This window comes from Onychostruthus taczanowskii, unplaced genomic scaffold, assembly GCF_017590055.1.
Source record: "Onychostruthus taczanowskii isolate IOZ18803 unplaced genomic scaffold, ASM1759005v1 scaffold74, whole genome shotgun sequence".
NCBI lineage: Eukaryota > Metazoa > Chordata > Aves > Passeriformes > Passeridae > Onychostruthus > Onychostruthus taczanowskii.
In genome coordinates this window covers 3,361,598-3,387,482 of record NW_024505229.1, presented here as the reverse complement: position 1 = coordinate 3,387,482, position 25,885 = coordinate 3,361,598, and the positions used below count along the sequence as shown (strand labels likewise).

The following is a 25,885-nucleotide window of genomic DNA, read 5'->3' as shown; positions in this document are numbered from 1 at the left end:
TCACTAAAGCTGAGAGCTAGTTCAGCACTAAATCAGCTAGTCTGTTAAATTCTCTGCTCCATGGTATTGACCTGGAGATGTGACAGCTGGAGGAGCCAAAGAAGCCAGTAACCTCCCTGGCATTTCTATTTGAAAAGTTTTTGTGCAGACTTAATCTTCTGTACCTGAGAATAATGGACACTGGAAATTGAACTAAAGCTACTGGCTAAGAAATTGCTATGTGAACTCAGTAGGAAATGGAAATCTTTGATACATTATTAATATTCAGTGATATTTTGCATAATTCAGCTGAGGCTGATCTGTGATCCTGTTGCTTGGAGCTGCTCAAGCATCTCCTGCTCCCACAAGGTGGCAGTGGAAGGCTGCTGGGATGCACTGGCAGGCGAACATCGCTCCTCGGGCTTATTTGGCTCAGCAGCTGAATTTGATCACCGTCAAGTTTTGTTTTTGCTTTATTTTTTAGTTGCAGAAGACAACTTCCCAAATACTCAGAGTTTTGCCAAGTTAATTTTTTTTTGTTTCCCCAGGGATTTTCTGCCCTGGAAGATTTCCTGTTTCAGACTGCAAACTAGCTTTTGGGAAAGCTCTAACAGGTCTGCTTAAAGTTGTTAAAACGTCAAATTGTATTGGTTCAGTTGCAAATGGGAGGGATGCTGGCAGAGGCAGGACATTGGTTTCCTCTGTCAGTGTCAGGAAGTTCCATCCTGTTCCAGTTCCTGCAGCAGATTTTTAATGCAAGGATGCAGCTCCTGAGAACTGCAGACGGTGCACCTTGTTCCCTATCGCGGTGATAACCCACTCAGTGCTGTGTATTGACACCTGAAGTCCTGTGCTGAACACAAACAATTCCAAAATATTCCATCCTGGTAAGCTTTGTGCTTGTGATGGTCACAGCTGACCCATTCAGTGACAGGGTCATACTGTCAGTTCAGGTGTTGTTGGCTGTCTCTGCTCTGGGGTTGCAGCACTCTTTGCTTTTCTCTTACAGAAATAATTCCTGGATTGTTCTTGGTTTTTAGAAAAGTAAGTGTTCTCCTCTTCTGGCAGAAGTTTAAACATTGGAGTTCACAGCAGCGTTTACTGCAGCCAGTTTAGGGAATGTAATCACTGTGATATTTGTTGCCTTTTCACTCTTCACCATAATGCTGAGTGACATTAATTAATGTGAAGGGATTACATAGATTATTAAAAGATCCTCATGCATGTGCTGACTCCTCCAGCCCCAAACTTGGTGAGCTCTCAGGAGTACCAATGCTGTATTTCATTCCTCTGGCAGAGGGATTGCAGGGCTGTGTTCCCAGCTGGATCTGCAACCTGAGCACTCCTCACCTCGTATTGGAGCCATCCAGGCTGCCAGGGAAGCACAAGGAGCTGCCGTGGGGACACGGCACAAAAGGAGCAGCTCTGCAGTCTGAGGGGCACACACAGAACTGAACATGGAACCGTGGAATGCTTTGGTTTGGGTTGGGAGGTTGGTCAGGATCTTACTGCTCATGTCATCCCACTCCTGCCATGGGCAGGGATGCCTTCCACTAGAACAGGTGGCTTCAAGCCCCATCCAGCCTGGCCTTGCACACTTCCAGGGACTGGGCATGGGAAAGGACCAAAATTATCCTGAACTCCCTGGTGGGAAATGTTCTTGTAGCCTCAGCTGTTGTACATTTAACCTCACCCCATTGTAAATGTCCCATGGAAAGAGGAGTTCTGCAGGTATAAAGGGAGCTGGTTGTTGTGATTAACAAGCAGCAAAGATCACAAGTCTCTTAAACTCTTAGATCAGCACCTGAATATGTTGAGCAAAGCAGAGCTGTGGGAAATAAAGAAGTTAATCTGCTGCTAGTGAACCTGCTAATCAACCTGTAACCAAAGTTTCAGACACTGAAACTTGCAGGAGCTGAGAATTCATTGTCCAGATTGAAACACAACAGCTCCCAGCAGCAAAAGCCTGAAAATGGGGAATTCTCAGCCAAGCCTTTTTGAGCCAGCTGTGAAAGGCTTTAGGACCATGATCTTGTTATCCTTCTGTCTTCAGCTTATTTAATAACTCGGCATTGTCAGGCTGTCTCCCCCCTCATTGCAAGCTCCAGCACTCACAGTCTGATGTGTTGTCCTTCTCTCCTGCCTGGAAGGGTCTCTCAGAGCACATCCAGCTTCTGGCAGTTTCTCTAATGACTATTTCCAGTTGCAGTGGGCTGATGGGCAGAACTTGTCAGCACAGGGATAAATTCAGGGAAGAACCAAAACCTGTTGTTTGGATAAGAGAGCACGAAAGTTTCTTTTTCTGACTGTTTCCATGTAGCTGCCAATGATTGACTTGCTTCTGGGGACATAGTTCATTTTCTAACTTAAGGAATTGTATTTTGGGAACTGCTGTCAGCATTGTTGCCTGCAGAACTTGCACTTGCTTCTCCTCCCTCCTCCAGCTTACGGACAGTTATTTGCTAATGGCAGCTCTCCAGTTTGTAGGAATGCATTGCTGGGATGCTGTACTTTTCCAGTTGTTTCAGGAGAACAGTATCTGTACTTGAGGCTTTTGCTGACATTTTTTTTTAAATCTTCCTTTTTTCGCAGTGCATGTGAGTTTTTAAATATACATACATGTATATATAAACATATATATGTGTGTGTGTGTATGCCTGAGAAATAGATATATGTGTGACGAAGACTTTTTAAATCACTCCATATTTGGAATAGGGATACTATACTCTTCTTAAGAAGAGAAATTTCAGACATTTTAAGTCTGAGTAGCCACACAGCTTTCCATGTGGTGAACACACCTCCTTGTGGACAGGGAGCCAAACCTGTGCCTGGCTCCCCTTACCTGTGTTACCTGGATTTGGAAGAGCCAAAAGTCTGTCCTGGCTTCCAAGAAGACTGTCACTGTTGGTTCTAGTCTAATGTGTGTAGTTCAGAGTCACTTCTAAGCTAGAAAGAGGTGAGAGGATTTGGAGAGGGCCTAGGAAGAGCTTTACGTCAGAAAAGCCCCATCAAGCCCAGCTCCAGTTCATGACCAGCAGACTCTCATTTCCAGAGACTGGGGAAAACTGTGATGATGAACCAGTTACTGTGTGCAGTTCATGTTCTTACTGTGCTGGCTGCAGGACCTGGATTTATTGGAGAAAGACCTAACAGGGATTGAGGGAACCTGTCATGGCCCAATGCAGCTTGTTTTGGGGGTGTATCTCAATTTTCAGTCCTGACAGCAGAACAAAATTCCTTGAAGAAATTCTGAGAAGAGAGTAGCTGTAGAACTTGGTGAATGTTTAACTTCCAAATTTGTTCCCAGGTGTTCGTAGAATGCCAGGAAGGTTTGGTTTGGAAGGGAACTTACAGCTCATCTAATTCCATCCCCTGCCATGGGCAGGGACACCTTCCACTAGACCAGGTGACTCCAAGCCCTGTCCAGCCTGGCCTTGAACACTTCCAGGGATGGGGCAGCCACAGCTGCTCTGCCACATGTAAGTGATGTAAAACTCCAGGTTTTGCACATTCTTGCTGTTCCCTCTGGGACTTGGTGATGTTCTGCCAAAGGACTCCATGGTGGTGAATGGTTTGCCAGAAACATTTAAAGCTCTGAGTGCCTGAAGGAGTTCAGGATGGCAGGATGGAGACCAGTGTCATAAAAAGGATTGTCATAAGACTGTGTGTTTCTTGGAGAAACCAATCTTCTGTTCTTGTTACCCATGCACCAACCAACGGGGCATTGTACCTCTCTTTTCTGCATCATTAACCCTTGACTTGGGAGGTGTTTCTCCTCACAGTATTTTCTTTCCTTCTGGCCAGCATTTTCTAACATACAGATTTGCTCCTGTATTCCTGGTTTACTAGCCTGTATATCCAGCCTTCCTATTTCCTGAGTTGAATCTCCCCTTCGGTTAGAATTGTATTGCAGCTCCTTTTGCCTTGGTGTGGTGATGAGTAGTTGGGATCCATTTGAGTTTTACACTATCCTTGATGCAAGAGTTGACAGATGAAAATAGGTGTTTTCTTGAAAATAGGCAGAATTAAGTAGGAGCCAAGTTCATCAGTCAGTTACCAAATTTTTTCCTGGGTAATACACAAACCAGAAGCCTGTAGATCTCTCAGGGCAGCAGGACACACTTTTCTCTGTCTGTGGGAGTTGTAAACCTCTGCAGTGGTTTTGCTAGCTCTCGTATACACATCTTGAACAATTTCTTTTCTTCTCCTTGAACTTACAGCCAAAACTCTGGTAAAAATCTGTTCTGCTTTATACATGCCTTGAGCTTGGTGTGATGGCTGCTCTTATTGCAAGTATTTCTCAGAGAAAGCTTATTGCAAGGAAACACAACACATCGGGCCTTTCCTTTGAAGATCTGCTTTGACCCTGAGATATTTGCTTGAATTAAGAGGGTGACACAGGCTCTGCACTTGAGGCAGCAGCATGTTCCTTTAAAACATAATTAAAAACTCCGTGGCTTGTTCAGAGGCTGCCTCACACCCCATTTGGTGCTTGTGCCCTGCAGCCTGCAGTGTGCTCTGCAGTGTTTCTGCTTTGGAGAGCAGCGTGCTGCCCTGCCTGTGCCATCCAGCCCAGCCCAGCCCTGAGCTGCATCCGACTCGCCGTCTCCTTCCTGTGCATTTGTTCTCTCTCTTCCAGCCCATTTAGCACACTCAGGTCTCTCAAAATTCAGTTTGTAAGCAAAGTGACACATTGTAAAATCTGTCTTTTCTCTGCCTTCCCCCAAAATTAAAAAGCAAAGCACACAGGGTCCCAAGCAGGACACACCTGGGCCTGCATTGCCAGGCTGCTGTGTGCAGTTACAGGTACTGACAGCAGAGCCCCTCCTTTGGTGCCTAGAGCGGGCTGTGACTGCTCCCTTGCAGAAACCAGCTCTGTCACTGTGCAGTGGTTCTGCTGACTTGCCTCAGAAAATTCAGTTATCTCATGCTGTAAATGGCTTTGGGTGAGCTCCAGGAAGTGATGAATTGTGTAAGTGGAAAGAACCCAAAAGTTGGTGAATGATTGCGGCTGTGGCCCAGGCTGAGCCATGATGACCTGCAGGATGTGCTCAGCTGAACATCAAGTTCCTCTTACAGGTTGGACTCCCAGAATGGCTAATGATGCTGTAAGATGTCTGTATTTTTATATAAATTCTGGGGGAGCAGAGGGGAAAAAGCCTGAGAGGATGATGGGGTGAAAGACCCAAAATGGTTTTTCTCTTGCCATACCCAAAGCAAAGCTGTGGCTGAACTGCCCCAAGGAAATCCAGCAGCCTCCTGCAAGTGCCTGGGCTGCCCCTTCTGCAGAGCCCCTCCCCACGCCTGGGGCTGACCTGGTCCCCATGGATTTGCCAAACCATTCCTGAAACTCATTTGAAAACCTGTTTTGTCCTCTCTATACCTGTAGCTCCTATATACCTGCATCCTCATTGCAGAGTAAATTCCACTGATTTAAATTCCAGTGAGTCGAAGCCATTGCAGCAAAGTGCCTGCTGTACTGAGCTACAAATTTACTTGGTTTATACATTTCAGGAATTTATATTATTTTACTACTGCTCTGAACTTCATTTGCAGTATATTTTGCAAATGCCTTCTTCCTGTAGGTGGCTTATTGCTTCTGACTGCTGGGCAAACAGCAGTGATTCTGCTTGTGTCAAAAGCTGCAGAAAACGCTTATTGTTTCCTTAATGTGCCATTACCTGGACAGTGCACACACTGCAGCAGAGAGAGCAGGAGAGCTCCTGCTCTGCAAAATTAGGAGTTGCACAGCTTTCACTCATCAAACAGCAGCTTTTTTTGTTCATGAAACAGCAGATCCTTGAGAGACAGTCATCCCTCTGAAGTGTAGGCGCTTCCCGTGTTGGCATATCCATCACAGCTCATGTGTCTGTCTGGATAATCAATGGGAAGAAATGAGCTCCTCTGCAGTGCATGCACATGGGTTGTGCTGGAGGCTCCTTGTGAAGGTGATAAATCACACCCTGGGAGTGCAGCTCTGCAAGCCCTTGTCTCCATTGCAGGCAGCTCCCAGGGCACAGTTCAAAGAATCATGGAATCTCCTGAGTGGGAAAGAATTTCAGGGATCATTGAGTCCAGCCCCTGGCCATACACAGCCACCCCAACTATCCAACTCTGTCCCTGAGAGCATTGTCCAAATGCTCCTGGAGCTCTGGCAGCCTCGGGGCCGTGCCCATTCCCTGGGGAGCCTGGGCAGTGCCCCTGGGGCAAGAATCTTTTTCACAATACCCAGCCTAACCCTCCCCTGACACAGCTTCATGTCATTCCTTTGGGTCCTGTGCCTGGTCACAGAGAGCAGAGATCAGTGCCTGCCCCTGCAGGAGTCTCCAGTGCAGCATCCCTGGCACAGACTCAATCCTTTGCACTTGCCTTGGCCTCTGGAGATCAGGGATGTTCAGCACATTATATATCAGGTCAATCCTTGCACCACTTTTAAGTGAGAAGCTCTCACATGAGCCCCACAACATCCAAGGAGCTGGGAAGTGACTGTACCTCCTGCAAGCCAAGAAAGCCTGTAAAGGGGATTCTTCTCTGGAAGCCAGGCTGTTTTCCTACACAGCTGAACCAGCACTGAACACAGGTCCTGGAGGTGGATAAACCCACCATGGCAGATTATTGTAGAATGATCCAAATTTCCGGATTCTCTGTGGTTTTGTCACAGTGCAGCAGTGTAGTGAACTTTCTAATAAATGTCAACATACTGGATCAGATGCAAATCCTCTTCAGCCCATTACCTTTCCCATGAAGGTGGTGGACTAAAACCAGGAAAAGAGTCCAAGGACAAAATAAGTGTATTCACCTTCATCCCTCGCTTAGCTCACTGGCCTTTGCACACATGCAGATCTCTGGTACAGTGTTAACCTGACAGTGATAGATCTGCAAAGAGCATTCCAGCACCCTCATCCCTGTACAGAGGGACAGTGTGAATAATCATTCCATATTAACCAGGCTGAAGAGCGAAGTTTAATTAACTGTTCATAAGAGTGAAGCCTCTCCTCCAGCATGGAAATCATTTACTGCTGTGCACTCCTTGACTCAAAGCACTGCTCCATTCCTCACCAGTTCCTCCCAGTGAATGCCAGGGCAGAGGCTGCAGTTCATGTATTTTCATGTGAATAATTCTTTCGAATTCTCCCAGCTTTGATGAAATCTAGTTGTGCACAAGTCTGTGTTTAACGGTGGGTTTTTCAGTGTGAAGGATCTTGGTTTACACAGAGTGTGAAGGTCATTTCTTTATTTCCATGGCTCTTTCCAAGGCGTGTGTCTCTGTGATGCCTGCAGTTCAGTAGCTCCTGGTGTGATGGGTTTCATATTGATGAAGGCAGCAGATTGCAGGAATATGATCGTGACTATAATGACAGGAAGAAGGGTCTGAGGAATGCACCAGTGCAGGATTTCTGTTCTGAGATTTTTGTCTGAGTGAGAGGGTGTTTATGAGGAGTGGGGTTCTTTTCCTAATGATGCAATGATTTGGAATGGAGCAAATAATCTAGAGAATAGGTGCACCTTTTTAACAGAACATGTCCAACACTAAAGGGTTTATTGAGAGGCTCTGGGGAGAAGGTGCTGTGAACACGTGTGTATTGTGTGCTCATGGGGAAGTTGTCCCAAAGAAACAGCAATAGCAGATGGAGCTAAAATTAATTTTTGTCCATGAGAAGGAGAATAATAGCTCAGGAGTCTACAGAGACAGGAAGGCAGATCATCTGCTTTTACTTTAACCTCTTCTGCACCTTCTTTTTTTTCCAGGTCATATCTGACTCCGGTGCGGGATGAGGAAGCAGAATCACTGAGGAAGGCACGATCCAGACAGGCCCGGCAGACTCGCAGGTCTACCCAGGTAAAGAATGGAAATGTTCACATTCATGTGTAGGATGAAGAGAGCTGGTTAATTGGTTGCCCAGAAAAGCTGTGACTGCCCCATCCCTGGCAGTGTCCAAGGCCAGGTTGGACAGGGCTTGGAGCAACCTGGGATAGCGGGGGGAGTCCCTGCCCATGGCAGCGGGTGGAATGAGATGGACTTTAAGGTCCCTTCTAATCCAAACCATTCCATGATTCTGTAAAGAGGCAGGATTTTCTTTTCTGTTACGTTATTTCTTAGGACAAGGGACTTGTCTGCACTCACACTGTTTTGGAGAGGTTCTGGCAAAATTTCCTTCAAGCAGTTATTAGAAAACCCTCCCACAGACATACATGAGATAGATTTTCAAGCTTTGCTTTCTGCAATGTGCCTGCCTCTTAGTTTGTAGTGTGATCACATATATTTGGGTTGCTTTGAGTCAGTGATTATGTCAGTAGGCTGAGAAATACAGTAAAGGCAACAGAATTCTTCCCTTTCTCTTACCATAGGGATGAAACATGAGCCTGACCAGATGTGAGTCTGTGGCATTTTAAACTGACATGGAAGACTGAAAATGTAATTTCAGGCTGGAGAAGTCTCCAAGGAGACTTTAGAGCCCCTTCCAGTGCCTAAAGGGGCTCCAATAGAGCTGGAGAAGGATTTTGAACAAGGGCCTGGAGGGACAGGACAAGGGGGAATAGCTTCCGATTGCCAGGGTTAGATGGGATATTGGGAAGGAATTCTTAGCTATTAGGGTGGGCAGGCCCTAGCACAGGGTGCCCAGAGAAGCTGTGGCTGCCCCTGGATCCCTGGAAGTGTCCAAGGCCAGGCTGGATGGGGCTGGGAGCACCCTTGCCTAGTGGAAGGTGTCCCTGCTCTTGGTGGGGGTGAGGTGAGATGGGCTTTAAGGTCCCTTCCAAGCCAAACCAGTGTGGGGTTCTATGATTCTGTGCATGAATGGAAGGCTGGTGTTTCCCTGCAGGGAGTGACCCTGACGGACCTGCAGGAGGCCGAGCGCACGTTCAGCCGGTCGCGGGTGGAGCGCCAGGCGCAGGAGCCGCAGGGGGACAGAGCCGAGGACAGCGGCGACAGGCCGGAGAGCCGCGCGCGGTGGGGACGGAGCACGGACGACGAGGTGATCCTTCTGCCTCTGTACCCCTTTCCTGAGAGCTGGCAAACCCATTTAGGAGAGCTGACATCAGGAGATATTCAAAGGCAGTTATCTTTTTATTCTGAGGGCGACAGGCTAGCTGGAAAGAGGCGCTGCTGACTGACGAGCAGCAGTTCAGCGTGAGGGAGGTGCATGTGGAAGTGCTGGAGCTTAGCTCTGCCTTTGCTTTCCTCTGGGAATTTCACCTTTCTGTCTCTTGCCAGAAAATAAAATGGTGTAAATCCCAGAAAGTGTAATGAGAAGGCTAATGATAGAAATGTGGCCTGAATCCATCCTGCTGCGCAGTCTAGGCAGAGGCTTTGTGTTCATGTTTTTCCACAGATGTTCAGTGTGTAATGGAAAGCTGGAGAGACCAGTTTTCTGACCCTGCCACCACCTCTGTTTTTTTCCCCTCTAAATCATATCTTTCTGTTAGGTAACTTGTGTCTCCTGCCATGAGCTGTAGGGACAAAGGGATTGATCCCAGATCTCCCAGCTGTGGAGGGTGCTTTTACACTGTAGCTGTGCAATGACTTTAAATCCATCCTTATCTGATAGAATGGACCTGATCTAGCAAGTGCAGGTGATCACTTCCAGCAGCAGTGAGGAGAACATTGCACTCTGAAAAATTACTGCATTCCCTGAAATCCAAAATCTGGTACTTCCTTGTCATTGTACTATTTTTCTGTCATGGCTCTTTGTTTCTAGACCGTCTATCGGCGATTGAGGGGCCCCGCACAGCCCGACAAACCCACGACACCTGTGTCTCCTTCCACAGCAGCACCTCTGCTCTATACAAGCTCATACCTGACTCGAACAAATAAATATCTAGGGCTGGACTCTGTGAATCCAGCAGATTTCAGAGCGGCAGGCACAGAGATGGAGAAAAATGGTAGGTACCAGGAGAGTGAAGAACAGACAAAGCTCAAGGGTTTTGTTGTGGATTAGAACTTCCAGTGTGTACAGATGGAGAGAACACGTTTACTTGTTACTCTGAGGGAAGCTGCCACGTCACAAAACAAATGTTACTTGTTTAAATGAAGTTAAACAAATTCCTATTGCTTGTAACAAAGGGATAAAAGGATATTTTTAATTTTGGATAAATAAATGAGACAGTGATCATGGAGCATTTAGCTATTAGAGCTGGGGAAAGAGGTTCCCCTAGTACAGGTTGTCCTCAGAACAGGAGTAAATCAGGATGACCTGGGGAGAACTGGCAGCTGGGGTGACTTCCCTGGCTCTGATGAAGGAAGGAGTGTGAGTATCCAGCTGTAGTAGGACACTGAGATTCCATTTCATTCGGTTTCATTCTTTGTAATATAACACAAGGCAAGATGACCTTGGTCAGCTTGAAAAGAACCCCAGAACCTTAGCAAAAGCACAGATGTAAATCACTGAAACCAAAGCAGTCTTTCTTTGCTTGGCCAGAGTGTGAAGATCAGGATTCAGACGACAAATCCCTGAACAAACAGTCGATCCGAGAGCGGCGACGGCCAAAAGAGAGACGGAGAGGCACTGGCATCATCTTCTCAACACAAGATGTAAGTTTGAGTTCCTTAGAAAGACAAACTCCAGGGTGAATTTTCTTCCAATTCCAAGCTTCATGATTTTCTTCCCAGTCCATTGATTTCCCCTTAGTTCTTCCCTCTGCAGCTGTCTTCTAGACTGGCATATCCAAAGGTCTCACGCCCTGTTTGGCCTGTGTCAGACTGAGCAGCAGGCTCTGGGCAGCCTGTTCCTGAGCCATATCATGGGAACCCTGCAGGACTGGGAAAGGGCCCGCATGGGAGAGGAGAGATTCAAAGTCTAATTCCTTTGGAGGAGGTCACAAGCCAACTGGAGTATTTTCAGCTTTCTTCAAGCCCAAATTCGTCTGCTCTTTAAGCCCCCTGAAAGAAAGACAATAGGAAGAAAACTCATGTTTGGGTCCCCTCCCAGCACCAGGGAACACTCACAGCATAAGTGCAGAAGAGCTGTGTGTGTCATGGTCATTTCTCTTAGTCCTGGTTTCAGAGGATTTCTTCAGTCTGAGGGAAGGGATCCAACCCTCCAAACTTTGGCTAGAGCCTCAGCTAGGAAAACAGATCACCTTTTCCAGGAGAGAGTAAGAATTATGAAATCATGGTTAATGAGTTGAGTCCAGAGTCAGCCGGGATGCCATGGTAGTTCACATTTGCTCCATGAAATCCTGGAGCAGTTACAAAGGGCAGTGGCTTAGAGAGGCTATGCAAGTGCAAGATACCTGGGATGATGAGTCTTTCCACCTAGAGTCTAACTGAACTGGAGATACTTTTGGAAGTCAATATTATGACAGTATTTCAGATGTGCAGTTTTTCCAAGTATTTTTTCCTCAGTGTATTAGGGACTTCCTTTCAGCTCCTCAGAAACACTGGAATGGCAGGAGCCATCTCAAGAGAGTAATTCTGTCCTCAATACCAAGATCCTCTAAATGGCCATTAGGACACCAAACCTGATCTGATAATTAGCCAAAAGCATTTGGACAGGCATTTCTTTTGACAGAAGTTTTCCTAGCATTAGCATCAAATAATTTTTTCACTGAAAGGGTGGTTAGGGACTGGCACAGGCTGCCCAGAGCAGTGGTGGAGTCACCATTCCTGGTAGGGTTCAAAAAACACATAGATATGGCACTTTGTGCTGTGGTGGAGTTGACATGGTGTGTTCGGTCAAGTGTTGGACTTGTTGGTCTTGGAGGTCTTTTCCAACCTTAATGATTCTGTGATTCTATAAACAATACATTATCTTCTTGGGATAAAGTTTTGTTGTCTCCAGAGCTGCCTAATTTTATTGTTTGCCTTTCCTCCTAGGATGAAGATGAAGTTGATGGAAATGAGGAAGTGAAGGAAACTCGGGTAAGTGAGACCATGTATCTGAATCACTGATGTGTCACTCTTGGGTGTTGGTGGCTTTTACTCTTGTCTAAAAGAGAGTTCAGGCTCTGCTCAGGAGTATGAACTGGCAGATAGTTCCAAGCAGCAATTTCCTTACTGATTTCTCTTCTGAAATATGAGGTTTATCCGCAGAGTGGCCTGAGTTCAATGTTCTCCTGGAGAGCTGCACAGGGGTGGTGGAGCCTGGAGGGAATGCAGTGGTGGGGCTGCACTGCCAGGACAGTGGGATCCCGTGTGTCCTGGGGAAGGCGTGATCTTGGATCTTGGAATCACTGCTGTTTTGGACAGGATGTTTTGTATTTCTGAAATCTGCTCTTCTGTCTCATGGATTTCTTTTCTTGCGGAAAATGGCCTTTGCAAGCAGCACGGCAGAGGTTGTTCAGTGTTGCCCTGTTCTTGCAATAGTCTCATCCTTTGAGGTCCTTTCTTTCATTTTATAATAATTACTGAGTCTTTCCAAATCACCTTAGTTTCCTTTGGTTTTGTTTGTCTTTGTCTGAAACACATTTGAGCCTGACAACATGACTGACTCTGACAATGTCAAAGCTTAATATATTTCCAAGCTATTACAGTGCAATGTGGAAGACCTGAGAGAAATAGCAAATGTAAGGTTGCCTAGGGGTCAGCCTGCTTGTGGGATGTTTCATTTTTGCTGGGAAACATTGAACCTGGGGGAGCCTTTCCCTATACTTTGCAATGCAGTAGAGTGATTGAAGCATCATTTAGTTGGAATTAACTGGTTCTTTGCTGAAAATTGGCGATAACACTCTTCAGACTCCGTTTTTGTTTTCATTCTTGCAATATTCAGCCAGAATGCGGCAAAGCCTTGCTGGGGCCAGAGACTCACGTGGTGCTGGGATGGCGTTTAGTATGTCCTTATCTTTCCATGCCAGCCGTTGCTTTCCCAATGCTTACTTTGCACTTTACTCCACTTGAAATGTGAGATATTCCTGCTCACAGAAGCATCACCTGCTTCAAGGAGGCCAGCTCTTCCCCCAGGAGTTTCTGCTCATCACAGTGCAGAGCTTCCTGAAGTCTTCACTGAACCCTGCAGCAAAGATTTGGCCATTTATCGTCATTAAAATTGTTTTGACATTTCTGCTGCCTCACAGTAAGACTGAAGGAGGGGAGTTTTGTAATGTGTAAGAGTAATAATCATAATAGGGACACCTTGTTTCCAGCAGGCATGTTTGGGACTTGCTGGGAATGTCTTGTTCTTCTGGGAAGTTGTCCCAGATTACCTAAATTAAGACAAAGGAGTAGCTGAGGCTGCAGGTTTGGAGGCTTCCTGGAGTCTAGTTCTAAAATTGCTGAAGATTTTATTGAGCACCGTCCTCAATGCTCATGTAAATGGACAAGCTGCACTTTGGGAGAATCCAGCTGCCCAAAAATTCAAGGTCACCCAGTCTCTTACAATTAATAATGCTGGTTTTCCCCAAATTAACAGCAAGGATTCCTTTTGTCTAACACTTCACATGATTTTCTTGTGGGATCCATCTAAAAGCAGAGCAACTTCCCTTCAGTTCCATCATCCCCTTTGTGCAGGTGCTTTAGGGCACCAGTACCATGGTTTCTTATGCACCCAACGTACCTTCAACCTGGGTTAGATTCTCCTCCCACTCTGCTAGAGCTGTTATTCCCATTTTCCCAGTCCTCTTTTTTTATCCAGTTCCCAGTTTATTTTCTTGAATGCATGCCTCCAGCATCATGTCACTTGGTCAGTCTTCCCTGGTTAATTTGAGATCCAAATCAGATTTCTGTCCTAACTGGCCATCAGTTTGGCAGGAATCATGGAACAGCTCTCTGTTTTCAGTTCTAGTGCCAATAAGAAAGTACAGTTAATAATCATTAATTCTTCAGTAACTATAGTTCTAGAATGGCAGTTGCCCAATGTCACCAGGCTGTGAACTTGAACAGTCTGGAGTGTCCCATGTTAGTAGCAGAACCCCAAAGAATCTGATTTTGTGGGAACGGTTACATTTTTCTTCCAGTGTTTATATCTTGGCTGATACCAGGATGATTTTCATGGAAGCCAGAAAACAGGACTTGCTTGAAATCCCTCCTCCAAGCTCTGCAGTGCTGGAGACTAGCACAGGAAAGGTAAAGGCAGTTTTGAGAAGGAACAAAAGGAGCAAATACATGTTGTTCTAATTCTCAGAAGTGGATGAATTATTTTGACTGAGCTCATGAGCACCAGAGTGGGAAACCAGCCCAGACGCTTTGGCTGAGGTTTAGGCAGCTAAGAGGTCTCATAGTGGGATGTGTCAGTGTCCTCCATTTGTTCTGCTCCCACCCCAGCTGCCTCCTTGGGACACAGACTGCCTGGATGCACTGTGGAAAGTTGGAAGAGCAGACAAAGTTTTATTGTGGAATAAATGTTCAAGGGTACAAGGACTTCAGCTGGAAACAGCCTCTGGGGATGCAGCTTTAGGAGAAGTTTTTCCGTGATTCCAGTGGGAAGGAGCTGCAAAGGAAGGAGTTTTTGTGTGGTCTGGGGAGACCTGAGCTCAGAGCAGAGGTGGGGGAGAAGCTTGGCCACAATCTTGTCTCTGTTTCTCAGAAAATAAAAACTGGGAGAGTTGAATGCTTGTGTTGTACCCAGACTGAGCTGGGGGGAGGCTGGAGCTGGGAAACCTTCCCTGTTCCCTCAAGCCAATGGCTGTGGAATACCAGTGGGAATTCCAGTCTTGGTGAGGCCAGTGAGGACACATGCAGCAGAGTCAGTGTGGGTAGGGATCAATGGGCTAGTCTGGGATGCAGCAGGAGGATAATGATGAAGACTAAAGAGAATGTTCCAGTGTTCCATTTCAGAGCAGGTTTTCGTTATCCCTGACTCTGCTGGCTTTGACTTGACCCTGACTTAAAATAATAGAATCTATTACAGAGTGGTTTGGGTTGGAAGGGACCTTAAAGCCCATCCAGTTCCACCCCATGCAGTCATATACCCCGACTCCTCCAGGTTGCTCTAAGCCCCATTCAACCTGGCCTTGGACACTTCAGGGATGGGGCAGCCACAGCTTCTCTGGGAAACTTCTGCTATTACTATTGCACAGCAGAGACAATTAGGAACAAATTTTGAAGAAAAAGTATATTTTAAATGACAGAACATAGGGAACAAGTAGAAAATGTTTATAATCATTTAAAGGATTGTTTTTCCTTGCAGTTCTGTGCTGGAGCATTACAGATGCTCCTCACCCACAGAAGAGTTTGTCAAAGGAAAACTTTAAATTCAGAGGAAGACACTGAGCGTTATGTTCATAAAATCACAATTTCTGAGCAGTAAAAGTATCAAACAAAATGTCTGTTGTCATGAACTGCCTTCAGGACAGTCTGTATAGCCCAGTATAAACCCCAGACACACTAATGGAATTAAGTTTTATGGAGGAATAGCAGTGAAACGTTTGATTGTGAATTACAATTGCAGTAAGTGGATTAAATAGGCTCCATTCCTGTCTCCCTGAGCTTTGATTTATGGAATGAACCAGGCTCACTCTGGTTTGTAAATAAGTGTTCTGCCTACTTGTACTGTTACCATGAAATCACCAGATGCAACTAGACACCAGTATAAATTAAATCTCTGTCTTAGAAGGGCTGAATTTCTAAACTTAATTCCACAAGTTCAATTCAATGTCTTAATGTTATTGCTGATTCAGAGCTATGACCTGGGAGTCCTGATTTTGATGTGTCCTATTTTTCACCTATATTTTTGTTTTTAGTGCCACTTTATCCTTCCACAGAGGCTTCAGTTCAGCTTGTGTCACCATGCTGTTTGCCTTTTTGTGAAAGATGGATGTGATGAATAACTAGAAGATCAGGAATAGCTTTTGTTAAGTGTTTTGTGAATGTCCTGTTGTGGCCACACTGGGTTTATTGTGAGCCCTGGGAGTCCCCAGTCGTTACTGCCCTTTTCCCTGTGTCATGCAGCCAACCCTGTGCCTGTGGACTGTGTTTGGAAGCCAAGGAAGGCTCAGAGTCCTCCTCTTTCAGGGCTCACATTGCCTAATATGGTAAGGTATGTCTGCAAGAGCTGAGCTGTTTTGCTGGGATACAAGGGAAAGTTGACCAGGAAAAGGAGCAAAATAGGTGAGCTTCTGGCCAGCTGATAAGAAACTAAAATCCTTTCAATGCGGACAGTGCTGTATGGTGGTGCTCGTCCTATGCTTCATTGCTGCTGGCCCAGGGTCTTTTCTGGGGATTGAGGATATGAGTCTTTTCCCCTGGTTTTACCCTTGAATGTTTATTTCTAGAAGAGATGTGGTGTGATGTGGGAAGGAAACCATCTGGCTCCTGTCCAAGGGCACGTAGATGGCACCATGCGTCATTTGCATCATGTAGTTAAATTAGAGAGCATTTAATTCTGTGTAACATAAGGCTGGGAGAGATTGGCTCTGTTTAGTCCTGTTTATAAACAAATTGCTCTAATAGGCTGTGTATGCTTCAAGGAAAGATCTTTAATATGTATAGCAATATGAAATAGCAGCAAAGTGCTGTAGGAAGGAGCATGAACTGAGGCTTTGCCATAGAGCTTGAATGTGGTGAAGAACATCCTCATCGTGTTCAGAGTGCCCTGGCTTCTCTGGAAGGTGAACGGGGCAGACAGCAGAGAAATTAAAATTAATTCTGCAAATATTCCTACAAAAATGCTTCATATCTGCACAGAGGATTTGTCCTGTGAATCTCCAGCCTGATGTGCTTGTGTTGGTTTTTCTTAACCTCAGTATGTGGAGAAGGACATCAGCCTGGGTGGCTGCGCTCCGCATTGGTACAGCGCTTCACTCCTCAGCCTGGCTCTGAGCTCCAGTTCACAGCTCTGGGAAAACATTGTTTGTGCCTAAAGCCAAGTGACCCAAGTGGGTTATGTGACTACAGGGTTACAGCTAAATGCCTTCAGGTGCATTCCTCTAACTCACCAAGTTGCTGAATTAGGAAGGTGTAATGTGAAGCAGTGATGGGGATGGGTAACACAAAACCAGCTAAAATCCAATCTATGAGTCCTGGGAAGATGAAGCAAAACAGCCAGTCCTCCAGGAGTGATTCCCAAGGTCACAAACTCGTAACTATTTAAGGTAACTTTATGTTGTAGCATCTTGATTAGTAGATTGCTGTCAGACTTCTGGTGCAGTGTGAGGTGACTGATCTTTCTCAGTTGTTGGGAAGTCATTCCCCTGCAGCCGTGGGGCTGGGGTTGGCCCTGCAGCAGCCACCCCCAGCTCCCTTGGCTGCTGGTGGCATTGCTGGGAGGCCTGAGCAGTCAGTTCAGATGATCCCACTTCACCCCAGGCTCCTTTTCCTTTGCGCCCATGGCAGCTATTGCACAGGGTCTCGGGATTCTCCTGCTTTCTTCCCCGAAGGAGCTGGGAGCAGTGTGATGGACAGGGTGGCAGCAGGATCCATGACACGTGTGTGCTTCTCTCCAGTGCTGTGTGGACACAGCACAGGCACTCCAGGAAATGGGAGTGCTCACTCCAGGGTGAATGTTAGCCCAGACCCACTAGCCTGAGGAGCAGCATTGCTCCTGCCCCACATCCTAGAGACAGAATAAATCTCACTATTGTTTTATGTCTATTTATGTTTGTAATTTTTTACTTTTTGAAGGTTAACAGTATATGGTTGTGCTTATACATGTAACAGAGCATCCCATCACTTTTTGTGGGAAACTGTCAAAATCTGTCTCCTTGTGACATGTTCAAAACTATGGAAAGGAGAAATGTATCTGACTGCTGAACTGCTTGGAGCAGGTTCTGGGCCCCTCTGGGAGCTGATGATCCTACCTCAGTGTCAGTCATCCAGTGGGCTGGGGGAGGATGTCTCTCCTGACATGACTGAAGTCATCCTCCAAAAAATGTGATCTGCTGAATTAAAATTCCTGCCTAGAGCAGTAGATATCTGGGTGAGCTGTGTCGTGGTGACACAGGTGTCTACCTTGGAGAAGGGGATTGGGGGCAGTGGGAGGGGGCTGCAGCACATGGAATTGGGATGTGCCATGCTCAGGCTCTAATCTCTGGCCCTTCTCCCCAGTATGAGAATCTGCATCCAGTTCTGGGGTCTCAGCACAGGAAGGATGTGGAACTGCTGGAATGAGTCCAGAGGAGCCCATGGAGCTGCTCTGAGGGCTGGAGCCTCTCCACTCTGGAGCCAGGCTGGGAGAGCAGGGGGTGTTCACCTGGAGAAGAGAAGGCTCCAGGGAGACCTCAGAGCCCCTTCCAGTGCCTAAAGGGACTCCAGGAGAGGTGGAGAGGGACTTTGGAGGAGGCATAGCATGACAGGACAAGGAGGGAATGGTTTCCCACTGGCAGAGGGCAGGGTTAGATGGGATATTGGGAAGGAATTTTTGGCTGTGAGGGTGGGCAGGCCCTGGCACAGAGTCCCCAGAGCAGCTGTGGCTGCCCCTGGATCCCTGGAAGTGTCCAAGGCCAGGCTGGATGGGGCTTGGAGCAACCTGGGCAAGTGAGAGGTGTCACTGCCCATGGCAGGGGTGAAATGTGATGAGCTTTAAGGTCCCTTCCAACCCAAACCATTCTGTGATTCCAGTATTCTATGGCTGCTTCTCTCTGGCAAAGCCAGAAGCTGATTGTCCTCGTCTCCTGCCATCCTGTGCAGGCTGGTGCCATCACACATTTATATAGACAATTATTTATCTCCCAGACGTGTTCAGAAGGAATGAAAAGCAGAAGCTGTATTGCTTCATGGCCAGCAGAGAACTTAGGAGTAATCTAAATTTGTTTGGAAAATTGGAGTCAGATTCTCTGGCAATAATATATCATTTGGAAACAACCACTCTAGGAAAAATGGTATGTTGCTGTGATATAAGTGGTGATGTGGTTTGTCCCTTGTGTCTCTAAAAGGTCACTTTTTGTTCGGAGTTTATATCCTCCCACATGTCTCTCTTCAGAAAAAGCCTCATGTTTGGAAAGTCATTGTTAGTTTTCTGCTCTTGGACATGGACTTGCCCTATGAAAAGTAACATTATGTGGCATAAGCTGCTTCATTGTTTGATGTGTCAAGATGTTGAATCCTTAAGCTGCGAAACTCCTTCTGGCAGGAATTTCCCACCTGCTCTAGTTAATTGCTCATTATATGGAACCTATAAGAAAGATGGAGAAAGACTTTTTACAAGAGCATGTAGTGACAGAACAAGGTGAAACAGCTTCCCACTGTCAGAAGAGAGGTTTATGTCAGGTATTTGGAAGAAATCCTCCCTTGTGAGGGTGGGCAGGCCCTGGCACAGGGTGCCCAGAGAAGCTGTGGCTGTCCCTGGATCCCTGGAAGTGTCCAAGGCCAGGCTGGATGGGGCTTGGAGCAGCCTGGGACAGATGAAGGTGTCCCTGCTCGTGGTGGGGGGTGGAACAGGATGAGCTTTAAGGTCCCTTCAAAGGTCCCTTCCCAGGCCATTTGTGATCCTATAGCAGGTACCTACCAGGTACCCAGTGCTAGGCACTGTTGTCGGTGGGTTTGAGTGGCTGTTCTACCACATAGGTTGACTTTTCATTGATCTTAGATTTCGTCCTTGGCAGGGGACCTAACCCTCTGCACCACAATGTGCTGCTGCTGAGGGATGGTCAGAAATAGGCCTGAAGCACAGTTAGGTGACAGTGTGTTGAAGTTACAGATTTGCCTGGCCAGTGACACTGGGATATTGTTGTGTGTCAGCCATTCACTTCCACAGCTGAGCTGGCACACAGGTTTTACAGCCATGGAGAGGCTGTGCTGGATGCTGAGAATCTGATCAATGTAGATAAAGACAGAATGGATTGTGACTATTGTGAGGGCCCTGAGATTTTTATTTCTCTATGTCATATTTTGGAAAGTCCCTTAGCTTGAAATAGCTGTTTCCATCTGGTTCTTGTACTTCTGTTTGCTTTCTCAGCTTCTCTGGCATGGCCTGTTCATAGCTGTGCAAATTGTTGTGTTCCTCCTTGTAAGAAACCTGGGTGGGTAGAGGGAACCTGTCAGGAAACTTGCTGAGTGCAACTGCCAGACAGCTTCCCCTGGAAAATATTATGTTCCAACACTACTTTATCCTTTAATGGTTGGAACTGGATTAAATCAATTGATTTTTTGCATGAGCAGTGCTCAAACTGGACTTGTGAGTGGACAGAGCAAAGCATCTCTCTGGATTTGCTGAAGCCTGTCCAGAGAAGGGCAACAGAGATGGAGAAGAGTCTGGAGCACAGTTCTGATGAGGAGCAGCTGAGGGTGCTGGAGAGGCTCAGCCTGGAGAAAAAGAGGCTCAGGGGTGACCTTCTGGCTCTGCACAACTCCCTGACAGGAGGGGCAGCCAGGGGCAGTTGGGCTCTGCTCCCAGGGAACAGGACAAGAGGGAATGGCATCACGTTGAGACAGGGGAAGTTCAGGTTGCTTATTAGGAAAAATTACTTCCCTGAAGGGCTGGTCAGGCTGCCAAGGGCAGTGGTGGGGTCACCATCCCTGGGAGTGTTCAAAAAACATGTGGATGTAGCACTTGGGACGTGGTTTAGTGGTAAACATGGCAGTGGTGGGGGAACAGTTGGGCTCATAGGTTTCTCCAACAATCCTTGAACCTGTGATTCTCTGATTTTCTTGTGATGCTTTTTTCGAACGAAGCACGGTACTGAGTTCAGGAAAGAGCCAGGTTTTGGGTGGACATGAAGCAACCTCTCCATGGCCACCGGACCAGTCTCTGGTGTACAGACCTGGCCAGGATTATGACATGACAATAGGCAGTGCTGGGGTTGCCTCAGGGCTTGTGCCCATGGCTACATTTACAGCCTGAACAGGATCCTGTCTGTAATCTTAGAGACATTTCTATTTTGCAAAGCTCACACATCTGTCGCCTTCAACAGGAGCCCTTTGTGGTGCTAGTTTCTTGTTTCTGGTTATTGCCACTGTGGCCACGCATTTCTGTAACCTCTCACCATCAGCCTGTGTCAGGGCAGGTCAGGCTGGATATCAGGGAAAGGTTCTTCCCCCAGAGGGTGCTGGGCACTGCCCAGGCTCCCCAGGGAATGGGCACGGCCCCGAGGCTGCCAGAGCTCCAGCAGTGTTTGGACAGCACTGCCAGGGATGCCCAGGGTGGGATTGTTGGGGTGTCTGTGCAGGGCAGGGGTTGGACTGGATGGTACCTGTGGGTCCCTTCTGACTCAGGATATTCTGTGATTCTATGAAATACAGTTTAATGACACATTCAGAGAGGGAACGTGAACATGTTGGCTCTCTCAGAAGCATTTCTGCCTTTGATGCTCTCGAACTGCCCCCTCCAAGCTCTGTCTCAGGTTCCCTCTGCCTTTGCTGTAGAAGTGCAGATGTAGATTGGTTTACTGGGCTTGTCCTGAGCTTTATCTTCAAATGATGATGAACTCAAGACAGTGAAACCATCTCCCTCTCTGCAGCCTTTGCTTTAGATTCAGTTCTCTCCCTCTGAAGTTTGGGATGTCCCCATAGGGGTCAGTGAACATCCCAGCTTCTCATCCTGCTGTGCCTGCTGGATTTAAGTGTCTAAGACACCTTACCTCTTCTTCCAAAAACTCAACTTTGCTCCACAGAACTGCTGGAAGATGTCTCTCCTGCATGCAGAATGGGGCACTTGGAGGTGCTAAAATGATGTTTCTCTGCTGAGAGTGCTGCTTTTTGAACTGTCTTCACCTTTGCTCTTTATTACCTCTAGTTATAAGAAAGGAAAAAGAAAAAAACTCTGAAATTTTATATTTAAAATGTCTATTCTCAGCCCCCACTAAATGATCTGCATGTGCTGCTCAGTGCTAATCCAGGTATGCCTAAGGCATGGTGCTTCCAGCTTTTTTGTGATAAATTTTGAGATGGGAATAAAAAGTGGGAGAAGAATAATGCTATAGATGCAGTTATAGACTCCCAGCTGTTGTGTGTGTCTGGAGGAGAGGAAGGAAGACCCTTTCCTTCTGCTCCCTATCTATGTGGCACCCCAGCAGATCTGCTCCTGGGAATCCTGGGCTCTGCAGATGGAAGTGTTCCCTCCTCTGATTCAGATTCCATTTATGGAAAACTCCAGCAGAGCCTGCACATCCCATTTACAGAACAGCTACTGCCTGGCTATGTTATTTTGCTCCAGTCCTGCAGCCCAGCATAACCCTGCCTGCCTTCTGCAGTGCTAAATAAACCCTGCAAGCTCCATTTGACCCTGGTGAAGCTTGAGGTTGATTTAAAAGTCATTTATTTACAGTAGGGTTTATATATCATGTACAATTTTTGTACAGCAGTAGCAGTAGTAATAATAATAATAATATTAATAATTTGAATTATTAAATCTTGCTATACAAAGTTCCATTAAATAAGCTAAATCAAATGCCCAGAAGTACAAATAGTAGACTAGAGTACAAGTAATGCTTTAATAACTTATTTTAAAGGTAATAGGTGTTGGCCTTGTTACTGCTAAAGGAACTCATACATATGTGTTTATATAGCTATATACAGACAGTTCCTTGCCTCTTCTATACACACAGTTCCTTGGCTATACTTGCTGTATAGCACATTAATTTCTGTAATCCAGCAGCTCTTCAGCTGCCCATGACTATACCCCAGGAACAAAAATCTGTATTTTGGAGCCAGTTTTAGTTCTGTCACTGTACAAAGACATACTTGGTCAAAATTACCTGCTCAGGTTACCTAGTGTCATGAGAACGTGACTGTTAATAAGCAATGCAGAGGGTAAGAGTGGAGCTGAGTTACTACATTTTTTAGGTTGAAAAAGACCAATTAAACACAAAAAACAACCAACCAAGTGCCATCAAACCCTGAGCTGGAGTCCAGTCCTTCTCCTGCTCCGTAAGCATCTCAATAACCAAATCAGAAAGTCCTTTTCAGGAAGAAAACCACAAACACCACCCAGAACACAGAACAGGTGAGAAGACTTGTGATATTTTCCAAACTTAACAACGCTGTGATTTTCTGGGTTCTATGATCACTTTTGAAGATTGGCTGTTGGTCACATCCCCTGGGACAGTGTCTGTGCCACCAGTTCCAAATTCACTCATTATCCACCAGAATGAGAAGTTTCTCTCCAGAACCAGCAGAATTTCTTTGCACAGAATGCGATGGGTGCAGTAAATAAAGAGGTGAGAGCAGGAGGCTTAACAAGGCTTAGCCTTTTCTTTCCAGGTGAACTCCTTTCCCTAGTGATGGGATGGGATGGGATGGGATGGGATAGGATAGGATAGGATAGGATAGGATAGGATAGGATAGGATAGGATAGGATAGGATAGGATAGGATAGGATAGGATAGGGACATTTTACTGCAAGATCCCTTGTGGAGAAAGCAGTGACTGGTTCCCTGGTGCAATGGCCCCCTGGGTGTAACCCTTTCTCTGGCTCTGGAGCCCTGTGTGTTCAGCCAGAACTGTTCCTGGCTGTTGGAGCCACTTTCGGGCTGGTCACAGCTTGTCCTTTGCAGATGACAGCTCTTGGTCTGGTCTGGATGTAGTGGGAGACAAGTGTAAGTTCCAGGACCAAAGCAGACATAGGCACAAAGGGGGACTCAAAGAATGGCTGTTGTTTTGGGCTGAAGTGGGATGTCCACCCATATAGGACATCCCGTGGTGATGCCAATCACAGGATTATTAATCTTTGCCCCTAATATAAACACTGTTGCAAAGGGGAGGTGCAGGATTGTGGCGCTTTGGATTTCAGTTTGGTGGGCCAGTCCAGTGACATAGAAGCAGTGGGAAATCAAAATTTTGACTCTGTTCTCTAGAATCCATGAGGGTAGCTCGATGATAAATGGTTTTTTTTATGTTTAAACTGAGTTTCCTGCACAGGCTGCCCAGAGAAGCTGTGGCTGCCTCATCCCTGGAAGTGTTCAAGCCCAGACTGGAGCAGTCTGGTGGAAGGTGACCCTGACCATGTCAGGGCTTGACACAAGATGAGCTTTAAGGTCCTTTCCAACCCAAACCATTCCAAGGTTCTCTTTTTTTTCTGGATATTTTACAGAACTGCTTTATACCTAGAAACATTATTTTCTGGACTTATAATGACTTTGTAGCCTAACTTTTGGAAACAACTGCCAGATTATTTTGTTCCATTTCTTCAAAGAAGTGTCATGAGAATAAATGCAGTTTTACAGTTGATTTAGGTACTGCATAAAATTATAGATTTCAGTGATACCCTGGACCAGCACATAACTCTACAGACAAACAGCACATTCTGCTCCTGCAGTGGGAAACCCAGAAGGGGAGGATTGGGAAGAGTTGTTTACTTGAAGAGCAAACAGCTGAACTCTGCAGAAGGAGGTGCCAGCAGCTATCAGAAGTGTCTGGAGTGGCATGGAGCAATTATGGAGGTTCTCTGCTTCTCCTAGAAAAGTGAGCAAAGTGGGCTCAGTGATAGGCTGGGGGGGCTCAGCCTGGAGAAAAGGAGGCTCAGGGGGGACCTTCTGGCTCTGCACAACTCCTGACAGGAGGGGCAGCCAGGTGGGGGTCAGGCTCTGCTCCCTGGGAACAGGAGGAGAGGGAACAGCCTCAGGCTGGGCCAGGGGAGGTTCAGGCTGGATACTGGGGGAAATTTCTTCCCTGGAGGGATGGTCAGACCCTGGCATAGACTTCCAAGGGCAATGGTAGAATCAGCATTCCTGGAAATGTTCAAAATATGTGTGGATGTGGCACTTGGGGACATGGTTTCATGGTAAACATGACAGTGCATGGGGGAGTGATTGGACTTAACCTTAAAGATTTTTTCCAGCCTTGATGATTCTGTGACAGATTCAAAGAAAAACATGAAGCCTGGTGCCTGCCTCTCCCTGTTCTGCTCCTCCAGTTGGATTGTAATTCACAGGTAGCTGTGCCCCCCCATGTTCTTGCATCACTTGGCCCAGCACAGGAGGGGGTCACAGCAGGGACTGGGCCAGTGTTGAGAACCCATCCTCAAAGGCACAGTACCACAGTGCCATCTCAACCTGCTGCTAGCCCTGAGGCCAGCTGGGAAGGAAGGCTCATCCATGTGACTGAATCCTCCCTCCCTCCCTCCAGCTCAGTGTCCAGGATGCCTGTTGGGAATGGTCCCTAGGAGTGCCCAGTGGTACCCAGAGGAGCCCTGCTTGGCCAAGGACAAGATGGTGCCAGAGACCTTCCCCCTGCTCGGAGATCACAGGGTTGTGTGCTGGGGCAGGGGGGTCCCTGGCTGTGATTAATTTAGCAGATGTAGGCAGGGAGGCCCTGGGGGAAGGTCACAGTGCTGAGAAGGTCCTGCTGTTGTGTGGGCCCAGTCTGTGTTTGCCCCAGCTGAGCCCTGTGCAGCTGGAGACACCACTGTGCTCCCTGGGACGTGCCTGCACTGGGAGATAGAGGAGGCTTGGCTGCAGATGAAGGAACTCAGCTGGATGGAAAGGAATTCAGTGAGGTACGTGGTAAATCTGGTGTGAAAAATGACAGCTAGGACTTTCAGGAGATCGTTTTGGGATAATTTGTTCCAAAAATACCAACTACTCTCATTCTTCAAGTTGTATTAGAATTCTGGTCTCCCAAGAGGGCTTCTCCTCCTCTGCACTCAGGGAATGTGCCGTGGGCTTGTATCACCCCTGAGCATCACTGCAGCTCTGGCTTTAACTCCCAGATTTGTTTCCCATTTTTGTCTGCTGCAGGTTGGAATGTTGCAGCACTGCTGACTTACCAGCATGATGTTCTGTAGGTGAAGATTTTCAACACGCATAAAAAGGGTGTGTGTATTTTCCTCTCAAATATTCAGCTCAGGGTTTTATCCTATTTCTGATACATCATTTTCCTGCATATGAGTTCTCCTGTCTAACTAATTCTGAAAATGGAGTACAAACACAGGCATCATCACCAAAGGAAGGGAGAGGACAGACATCTGAATGGAAAAGGAAGTAGCAGAATCTGCTGAGCTGGAAGGGACCCACAAGGTCCATCAAGTCCAACCCCTGGCCCTGCACAGACACCCCAACAATCCCACCCTGGGCATCCCTGGCAGTGCTGTCCAAACATTCCTGGAGCTCTGGCAGCCTCGGGGCTGGGACAGTTCCCTGGGAAGCCTGGTCAGTGCCTCCAG

At 46.8% G+C, this 25,885-nt stretch overlaps 1 protein-coding gene across 7 annotated transcripts in view; it reads left to right on the top strand.

Annotated features, from left to right (window-relative positions):
• Positions 1-25,885, top strand: part of PPP1R12B (protein phosphatase 1 regulatory subunit 12B) — a 134,087-nt gene that overhangs the window by 73,795 nt on the left and 34,407 nt on the right. For all 7 annotated transcript variants that reach the window (XM_041422571.1, XM_041422570.1, XM_041422565.1 and 4 more), the window contains 5 exons: positions 7,729-7,819; positions 8,802-8,954; positions 9,678-9,861; positions 10,398-10,510; positions 11,795-11,839. In XM_041422571.1, coding sequence (XP_041278505.1) covers positions 7,729-7,819; positions 8,802-8,954; positions 9,678-9,861; positions 10,398-10,510; positions 11,795-11,839 — 586 coding nt within the window. The remainder of the gene's footprint in view (positions 1-7,728; positions 7,820-8,801; positions 8,955-9,677; positions 9,862-10,397; positions 10,511-11,794; positions 11,840-25,885) is intronic.